We start from the raw sequence: 10616 nt of genomic DNA on the forward strand, positions 1-10616 counted from the left end.
CAATAAGTGGTGCTGGGAAAAATGGACAGCTACATATGAAAGAATGAAATTAGAACACTCCCTAACACCATACACAAAAATAAACTCAAAATGGATTAGAGATCTAAATGTAAGACTGGACACTATAAAACTCTTAGAGGAAAACATAGGAAGAACACTCTTTGACATAAATCACAGCAAAATCTCTTTTGATCCACCTCCTAGCGTAATGGAAATAAAAACAAAAATAAACAAATGGGACCTAATGAAACTAAAAAGCTTTTGCACAGCAAAGGAAACCATAAACAAGATGTAAAGACAACCCTCAGAATGGGAGAAAATATTTGCAAACGAATCAACAGACAAAGGATTAATCTTCAAAATATATAAACAGCTCATGCAGCTCAATATTAAAAAAACAAACAACCCAATCCAATAATGGGCAGAAGACCTAAACAGACATTTCTCCAAAGAAGACATGTAGATGGCCAAGAAGCACATGAAAAGCTGCTCAACATCACTAATTATTAGAGAAATGAAAATCAAAACTACAATGAGGTATCACCTCACACCAGTTAGAATGAGTATCATCAGAAAATCTACAAACAACAAATGCTGGACAGGGTGTGGAGAAAAGGGAACACTCTTGCACTGTTAGGGGGAATGTAAATTGATCCAGCCACTATGGAGAACAGTATGGAGGTTCCTTAAAAAACTAAAAATAGAATTACCATATGATCCAGCAATCCCACTACTGGGCATATATCCAGAGAAAACCATAATTCAAAAAGACAATGCACCCCAATGTTCATTGCAGCACCATTTACAACAGCCAGGTCATGAAAGCAACCTAAGTGCCCATCAACAGACAAATGGATAAAGAAGATGTGGTACATATATACAATGGAATATTACTCAGCCATAAAAAGGAACAAAATTGGGTCATTTGTTGAGACGTGGATGGATCTAGAGACAGTCATACAGAGTGAAGTAAGTCAGAAAGAGAAAAACAAATATCGTATATTAATGCATGTATGTGGAACCTAGAAAAATGGTACAGATGAACCAGTTTGCAGGGCAGAAATTGAGACACAGATGTAGAGAACAAATGTATGGACACCAATAGGGGAAAGCCGTGGGAGTGTGGGGATGGTGGTGTGATGAATTGGGTGATTGGGATTGACATGTATACACTGATGTGTATAAAATTGATGACTAATAAGAACCTGCTGTATAAAAAAATAAATAAAATTAAATTAAAAAAATAAAAGAATATCTAGTTCATCAAAAATACCGAAAGTCTGAGAAACTGTCATAGCCAGGAGAAACCTAAGGAGATATGATGACTAAATGTAATATGGAATCCTGGAGGGATCCTGGAACAGAAAAAGAATATGAGGCAACATTGTTAATTTTACTATTTAACAATTTCCAGGACTTCCCTGGTGGCACAGTGGTTAAGAATCCGACTCCCATTGCAGGGGACACAGGTTCGAGCCCTGGTCCAGGAAGATTCCACATGCCACAGAGCAATAAGCCTGTGTGCCACAACTACTAAGCCTGCGCTCTAGGGCCTGCGAGCCACAACTACTGAAGCCCGCGTGCCACAACTACTGGAGCCCGCACACCTAGAGCCTGTGCTCTGCAACAAGAGAAGCCACTACAATGAGAAGCCCGCACACTGCAAAGAAGAGTAGCCCCCACTTGCTGCAACCAGGGAAAAGCCCACGTGCAACAACGAAGACCCAGTGCAGCCAAAAATAAATCTAAAAAGTAATATTGTTAAAAAATTTTCCATATTTGAATATATTAATTTGGGTTTCTGATTTGTTACATGAATTTTATGAATGATTATATCGCAAGACCACTTGTATTTCACAGTTTATCATGTTCAAAAATCAATGTCAGGGCTTCCCTGGTGGTGCAGTGGTTGGGAGTCTGCCTGCCAATGCAGGGGACACGGGTTTGGGCCCTGGTCTGGGAGGATCTCACATGCCTTGGAGCAACTGGGCCCGTGAGCCACAGCTACTGAGCAAGCACGTCTGGAGCCTGTGCTCCGCAGCGGGAGGCCGCGACAGTGAGAGGCCCACACACCGCAATGAAGAGTGGCTCCCGCTCGCCGCAACTAGAGAAAGCCCTTGCACAGAAATGAAGACCCAACACAGCCAATAAATAAATAAATGAATAAATAAATCTTCAAATTTATTTTAAAAAAATCAATGTCATATAAAGATTAAGATAAAACAAACAAAACAAAAAAAAAACATAAGGGAAAAGACTGATAAATGCAACAACTTGCAAATCTACATTCATCAAAACAGATTATAAAGAAAGTTAAAAGACAAGCTACTAAGAGAAGCAATCTGTAATATATCTATCAGATAAACGATATCAAAAAGAAAAAGATAAACCTTACCCATCAGAAATATGGGCAAAAGTCATGAACAGGCCTTTCACAAAAGAGAACTATATATAGCCAATGAAAATGTACGGTGCTCAAATTCATTAACAGAGAATTACAAATTGAAATTACAGTGAGGTACCTACCATTTACTCTTACCCAGTTAGAAAAATTCAACAAGACAGGCTGTACTATACAGTTAAACTAAATAAGAAGGTTTAAAAAAAAAAGCCAGGCTGGTGAGGTTATGGATTCCTGGGGATTTTTACATTGATAGTAGCAGTGTAAGCTACTGCAAACTCTTTGGAAAACAACTTGGCATTACCTAGTGAAGGTGAATATGCATATCCTCCATGACCCAGCAATCCTATGCTTAAGTGTGTATCTTAGAGAAACTCTTGAAGAGGACACCTTAAAAAATGTACATAGCTCGAAACCGAAAATGACCCAAATGTTCATCAACAGTATAAATGTATAAATAATTATATTTATTATTATTATATCTATTATATCATAGTATTGTGGCAATAAAAACAAATTGAAAATAGCTATACACCTCAAAAAGATAAATCTCAAGATAATGTTAAGTAAAAAAAAAAAAAAAAAAAAAAAAATGGACAGAAGAAAACACAGACTATGATCTCATTTATGTAAAGTTCACAAACAGGCTAACTAAACAAACAAAAACGGGAAAAACACGACAAAAATAATGACAGACCAGGTATCATCATCAGGTAGTTTCAAATATTGCTACTGTAAGGCTGAAATTCCCGAACTGCTTTGTCAGTTTCCCTAGTAGAGCTGTTAAAATCAGGTGCCCATTTTGCTTCATTAGTTAAACAAACATTCATGAGTTAAGTTTCAGAGTATCATTTATTGTATTCTAATTTGTTCTCTTATATTTACCACTATTATTACATTTTTCATTCTAACCTATTTGTGCATAATAGTTGTACACCCTTTTTCTGCTCTAGGAGTAGATAACTCTTCTCTGAATTGTAGTTGTGATTCTTGTACTTATTCCTGTTAAGGGTTACCATTATATTATTTTGTTTTTCTGGCTTTGCTCTTTTGACTACTAAACTTATTTACTGATCGTCAGTTACCTTTTTATTTCACTCATTCTTGAGTATACATATGGTTGGTGGCTTTTTTTTGTTGTTACCCTTATTGATGATTTTTATTTGTTCCAGGTAATTCTATAGTATCTTAATGAGCTTAAGAGCAAAAACAACTCTGTGTACGCTAGTAACTTCCTGAATGCTTCCATATGGAGATGACTAAAATTCCTCCACAAAAATTCCACAATCTGCAGGAAGAGGTCTACATAAATAGTCTCAAACTTTACCTCTATTTCCTACTCAAAATACAAACTTCTATTTCCTACTCCAAATGTAAAATACAAATATCAAACAGAGCAGGCCTCAGCAGTAGACACCATTTACTGATCAGCAAAACCCTCCTCCAATTCAATCACTTGGAGAATTCTGCTGGAATACACCTATTTGCATAAAATATTTTCCTTAGAATGTGCCCCCCCCCACCTTTTTATACAAACATTTCTTGAAAGATAAAGGCAAAAAGACATGTAGAAATACCTCAATTTTTTTCTACTCTCTATTAGTTTAGAAGAAATAGATCAGCAAGTTCTATACATATTGTTTTTTGGAGCTATCATATTCAAGACTATGATTCAGTTTAATATGAAGTTGAGTAGTATGGTTGAATAATTTATTAAAACAGAACGTAGCATTCAAACATAAAAGTTATAATGCCAGTCACTGGAGAAACTAGAACTACTACTGGAGTTGAACGACTACCTTAAAATATCAAGGATGACTAGTATATCTAAAATTCTAGGGACTTCCCTGGCGGTCCAATGGTTAAGACCCTGCACTTCCAATGCAAGGGGTGTGGGTTCGATTCCTGGTCGGGGAACTAAGATCCCATATGCTGCACAGCGTAGCCAAGAAAAATTAATAAGTAAAAAAATAAAATAGAACAAAATCCTACAGTTTTACCTAAATGCAGAACTAAAGCTAAATTATCAGCCAGTCAAAGCAATCTGTTTTCATCCCTTCTCCACTCATTAAATATTTTGCTTTTATCTTCAATTTTGAAAAGTTTAGCTTATATACACTAATCTCTAATGAAGACTCCCTGGACCATGCCAGAATGCAAGTATGCTTTCTTCTATCAAACTCTTTCATAGACGACCCTTATACGTGCTAGCAGGTGACTACCCTACACCTCCTACTCTTCTGTAACTGGAACTGACCAGGGAAGCAAGAGGTGAAATGAAAATAACTGAAAATTCCTAAGCAAAGCAAAAGAAAGCTTAACCTTCATAGTTAACAAGATAAGGCAGGTAGAACCATGAAGGCCCTTCTTATTGCTGTCATCAACAATTTCTGCATCCTGAGCCATCTGGTAATATCTTCAAGCCTTCAAGGCTGCCTAAATAATTTCAGTATTTTTGTACTAAATAATACTAAAATAAGTATTAAAATACTTACTTTAAACAATTTTCCCAGAATAAAAATATTTATAGGAAGGCAAAAGCACACAGGATGATTGACTCTGGGCTATGAATTCCTTATGGTCATGACTCTCAACTAACATGTAATATTTATAACCTGGTACTTACTAATGGAATAAGTCTGTATGTTTTTACCTTATCCCCCAATTAGCTCTTTTTAAGAGCAGGGACTCAGTCTTAAAAGAGGCAGTACAGTTTAGATTAGACCTGCTTCAACCACAGTAGCTCTGCTCTTATCTATTTTATACTGTAATGCTGGGTAAGACTTTGTTTCAAAAAGGAGTTTAAATGTTATTATTTTGCTTTTAAGTTTAAAAGCTACTTGCATCCCACTAAAATTAAAAGGACTGACAATACCAAGTGTTGGCAAAGATCTGAAGCAACTAGAACACATTCATGTATAGTATAGTCACACATGAATGGTACAGCCATACATGAATGATACAGACACTCTGGAAAACTGGAAGTATTTGTTAAAGATATATAGATACATAGATAGAGATATCTTATGAGCCATCAATTCTACTCATTTTTATACACCCAAGAGAAATGAAAGCTTATGTCAACCAAAGGTTATGTACAAGAATATGCTTAGCAACTTTACCCATAATTCCCCAAAACTGGAAACATCAAATGTCCATCAATGGAACAATGGATCAATTGTGTTATATTTACATATTGGAATATCACATAGTCATGAAAAAGAATGAACTACTGCTATGCATAATATTCTGGGTGAATCTAAATGTTACATGAAAAAATCCAGGAACAAGATAATAAATAGACATGACTGCATTTATATGAAGTTCAAAAACAAGCAAGACTGTTTTTGAACTTTATATGCAACCTCATATCACCTCTGGTGAAAGAGACTGGAACAGTGGTTACTTTGGGATTTAGGAGGATACTGACTGGGAAGGAGCATAAAGGAGTCTCCTGAGTGCTGGTAATTTTTTTATACCTTTATATGGATGGTGAGAACACAAGTGTGTAGAGATGTAAACATTCATCAAATCGTACACTGAATATTTGTGATTTACTATATACGTTATACCCTAATTTTAAAAAACTCATATAGTGGCAAGAGTCTTGGAATAGGCATTGGAGGTTCTAGTCATGGTTCTGCCATATGTGATTCTCGACAAAGCATAAAACCTCACTGGGTCTGTATTCCATATACTACATGCTAAGTAAGGTCTCTTCCCCCTCTAAAAGTCACTGATTCAAAGTTCCTATGAATTTCCTTGGTCTGCATGTTTGCAAAATTATCTTTTTTCTTTTTTCTTTTTTTTGGCCACGCTGCGCAGCATGCAGGTTCTTAGTTCCCCAACGAGGGATCAAACCTGTGCTCTCTGCAGTGGAAGCGCAGAGTCTTAACCACTGGACCACCAGGGAAGTCCCTGCAAAATTATCTTTTCCTGATTTCCACAGAAATTTAACTTGAGCATATCTTTAATCCCTAATTGGAGAGATGGGGGGGGTGTTAATAGGCTTATTTTATATTAATAGATGGAACTAGCATCAGAATTTCTGGGCCAACATACAAGCATACAAAGTAAAATGCTACCTAGGAATACAGGTGATTAGAAACTAGTGATGCTCTATTTGGAAAGAACAGTAAACTGTGATGACATTAGCTAAAGCTGTAATTCTCTTTGAATCAATAAAAATAACCTGGAGCCACTGGAGTGACAATACCTAATAATTTATAATCAATAACTGAAAGCTTGTTGCAGAAAGGTAGCTGTTCCTTTCCAATTACCTATATGAGGAATCAATATTTACTGTACAAGTTCTATACTTTGAAAAAAAATCAAGAAGACATTCCTTGATAGGGGCAAGCAGGACACACAAGGGAAGTTCACTGCTTTTTCTTTTCTTTTTTTTTTACAGGGGATATTACTTTTATAAATGGAAAGATAAAAAATAAAATTTAGTCATAGCCAACTTTTCTTCATGAGGAGATGTTACCTGAATTTAACAGTAGTTTTTATATCCTTATATCCTTATTCTAGGTATAAGTCATCAAGTCAGGTTATCAGATCAAGTCAGGCCACCCTAGTCATCACTTCATGAGAAAGGAAGAAAAATACAATGGTTTTAGAAATATTTGAATCCAAGGAACTTCTTGTATGAATTATGGATTAAGCTTCCAAATTTCAGAGATCCTCTAAAATTTTGTAAAAATCAAGGGAAGAGGTATCCATCAGATGACAAAAGAAGCACGACATGTAATAAAATGCCATGGGAAAAAGCACTAGCCCATTAAGACCAAAGCATAGATTCTAATTCTGGCCCTGCCATTCAAATTTGAGTAAATCATTTTGATCTTTCTGACTCAGATTTCCTACCTGTAAAATGAAGGGAATGAGTTAGATAATTTTAACCTTTATTTTTCTCTCACTAAAATTTCCTATATGCTGGAATTCACTACATACCAACATGGTAGATGCTTTTCCTCATATTGACCATAATCTACACAAAAGTTAACTATCCTTATTAACAAAAATATCTAGAAATTAAATATCAGAATCCACTAAAATTGAATGATGGACATTAAAGTCTGATGTCCTTTCACTGCTATAAATTGGGTTTGCCTCCATCAAGTACATAAAGGACAATTCATAAATTTAAAAATGAATTAAGTAAATGAAAGGGTCTCTAATGAACCAGCTAGAGAATTTTTTTAAAACTCACTGATGAAGCTCTATTCCAGAAAAGGTCTATAGTTTCCATATACATATATATATTCCATATAGACACACACACACACACACACTTCTTTATTAGCTGAATATGGTCAAATAAAAAACATAACATCTACTCACTTTGACAGAGATACTCCCCCAGCTTTCCCAATCATCTCTTCATGGTGTAATACTGAGTGGTTCCAAGGAATTTGGAGGAACTTTAAGAGTGTTCTCATCCACCGTTCAGGATGTAAGACAAGTTGCTCATAGTGAACTAACATGCATTTTTTATAGCCAACCTCCATACACTGGTTATACATGGTCTCTATGGCACGATTCCACTTGGTCAAACAGTCCCTATAGCTGTTCAGGTCAAATCCAGCGATTGTAACTTTTCGAGAAATCATTGAATGTACTGATGCCCGGCCATCTCGGACCATCAGGAGAAATTTGGCATTGGGGAATAACCTAGCAAGGTAAGTTAAGGATTTCAGGGCAAAAGGATCTTTATTACATAAGTAAGGGGCTGGCTCCCCATGCTTAACAATGATTTCTAGTAAGAAGGCCTGCATGGCAGAATCCAGTACTTCATCGGTGACACCAGCCTCATCCAGGCGTATTTTCTCTTTACTCGACCGTGACCATATCTGCTTCAGAGCCAGGATTCGAGGAATGACCCTGGTTTCCTCTCCACAGCGAATATCAGGGTGTGCATCTAGCATGGCCCTCATGAGTGTGGTTCCACTCCGAGGCACACCTCCAATAAATATTAAAGGCATATCTTTGTGATAGGCAAAGGTTTTATTGGCTTTGATGTCCAGGCCAGTTCGCACAGTGGTCTTTGTGTTCTCCAATTTGAGGGGCTGGCTACGTTCTTCTATTCGGTGATGGCATTCCATGGCGTGTTGGCCCAAGTAAAATACAGTCACAGAACTAATCACCAGACATGCCAATAGTAAGTTCTGCTTCAGTTTTCCAACCATCTTGATGTGGTTATCTTGCTATTAAACAGATATTTTGCTACAAATGTTTTTCAGAAAACATTCAGGCCATGGAGATTCTACTTCAGAAAGATGATCAATATCTAATAGGAAAAGGAAAAAGTTATTTTACCATTACATTAAGATTGTTTACAAATTAATCATCAGTCACCACCATGACATTTTAGCTAGAAAGAAGCTGAAGCAGTCTTAAATACACTGATACTCTTAGAATACAAGTATATATAAATACAAGCAAAAATAAATCAGTATTTCTAATCAGAAACAGCTTTTCTTAATGTAACAATTCTGAAGCTACAGACCTTGCACAGAATGGAAAAATAAATTATTTCTATAGTGAGTCAAGCAAATATTTAATATTCCCAAGTACGTTTGGAGTCTAACCCAAGGTTCATCTCTGATATTCAGAGTTGCTTCATCCCCAAGAAGCTTCATCCACATTCTACTATAAAGAGAAATTACAGAAGAAATATACAACTTCCAAAGTTTTAACACAGATTCAGTTTATTCATATCTTACAAATTATTTATTTAGGTACTACAGTCCAGATACTTGGGCTTGGCTGAGGATAAACTTTGAAAAGGACAGCAGTGCAGTGACCCCTGCTCTCAGGAAACAAAGTCTCATGGGCAGACAAATACACAATGACAATAAAGTGTGATCAGTGTCTTAGCAGAAATAAGCAAAGGAGACAATGGTAGTATAATGAAAAGGCACACAGAGTCTACCTCAGGAAGCTATAAAAGTCGTATATAAGGGCTTCCCTGGTGGCGCAGTGGTTGAGAGTCCGCCTGCCGATGCAGGGGACATGGGTTCGTGCCCCGGTCCGGGAAGATCCCGCGTGCCACGGAGCGGCTGGGCCTGTGAGCCATGGCCGCTGAGCCTGCGCGTCTGGAGCCTGTGCTCCGCAACGGGAGAGGCCACAACAGTGAGAGGCCCGCATACCGCAAAAAAAAAAAAGTCGTATATAAAACAAGAGGAAGGAGTACACTAAGCAATAGAAACTTGTGTGCAAAAGCACAATGGCATGACAGAACACAGCATAATCAGGTGACAAGAAGTAGTTCAGGAAAGCTGGTGTATAGGGTGCAAAGAAAACTGTGTGTGTCTGTGATCTAGCCTTATCTAGAATAGATAAGATTTGGTTATACAGAGCATGTAAAAAGACACAGACATGTAAAAGCAAGGGCATGTATGTAAAACATACATACTATGTACATGTAAACTTACCCTGAACTTCAGAGGGGAAGTGTGATGTTTAGTTTTATCTGTCAACTTGGCTAGGCTATGGTGCCCAGTGTTTGGTCAAACACCAGTCAAAATGTCTCTGTGAAGGTATATTTTTTAGAAGTGATTAACAATTAAATCAACAGACTTTGAGTAAAGTAGATTACCCTCCAAAATACAGGTGGACCTCATCCAACAATTGAAGTCCTTAAGAGAAAAGACAAGTTTCCTGAAGAAAAAGGGATTCTCCACAAGACTGCAACACAGAAACCCTGCCTGAGTTTCTAGCCTGCTGCCCTGAGGAATTCAGACTCTAGGCTAACATCAACTCTTACCTGCCGGACTGCTGTATGGATTTCAGAAATACCAGTGCCATAATCACATGAGCCAATTCCTTAAAAACTCTCAGTCATATATATATATATATACATACATATACATATGAATATCCTGACTGACAGTGAGTACACCTGGGGAAATGACTAACTACACCAGAAAAAGAATACATTCTGAGAGGCTGGATGTCTAGCTGTGAACTAATGAGAAGGTAGGCAATTCTTCTCCCCAAAAAAACAAATTATAAAGAGGAATGAAACTGACAAAACCACCCTTTCAGTCCTCTGGAAATTGACCAAAGGAATACAGCAACCCAAGAAGCATTTATGTTTGAAAAACTGCTCAACGTTCAGTAAGAACAGTGAGAGCTGTGGTATTTGTGCCCAAGACTACTCCCACCCCCACCATCCACCCACTCAGCAGGTACAGAGGTTCTGCAGGGC

At 37.1% G+C, this 10616-nt stretch overlaps 2 protein-coding genes across 8 annotated transcripts in view; one reads left to right on the forward strand and one right to left on the reverse strand.

Annotated features, from left to right (window-relative positions):
• The window catches only part of TPST1 (tyrosylprotein sulfotransferase 1), a 135318-nt gene that overhangs the window by 77537 nt on the left and 47165 nt on the right, over positions 1-10616 (reverse strand). For 6 of the 7 annotated variants that reach the window (XM_081256125.1, XM_081256130.1, XM_081256124.1 and 3 more), the window contains one exon: positions 7748-8693. In XM_081256125.1, coding sequence (XP_081112251.1) covers positions 7748-8592 — 845 coding nt within the window. In that variant the 5' untranslated portion in view covers positions 8593-8693. Of the gene's footprint in view, positions 1-7747; positions 8694-9338; positions 9462-10616 lie in introns of those variants that run through there. The other variant, XM_081256129.1, reaches the window with a different exon arrangement.
• Positions 1-10616, forward strand: part of SEPTIN14 (septin 14) — a gene marked incomplete at both ends in the record, with an annotated part of 563121 nt that overhangs the window by 34161 nt on the left and 518344 nt on the right. The gene's annotated exons all lie outside the window — the stretch shown is intronic.

Source organism: Mesoplodon bidens (assembly GCF_964165515.1).
Source record: "Mesoplodon bidens genome assembly, chromosome: 15".
Classification (NCBI taxonomy): domain Eukaryota; kingdom Metazoa; phylum Chordata; class Mammalia; order Artiodactyla; family Ziphiidae; genus Mesoplodon; species Mesoplodon bidens.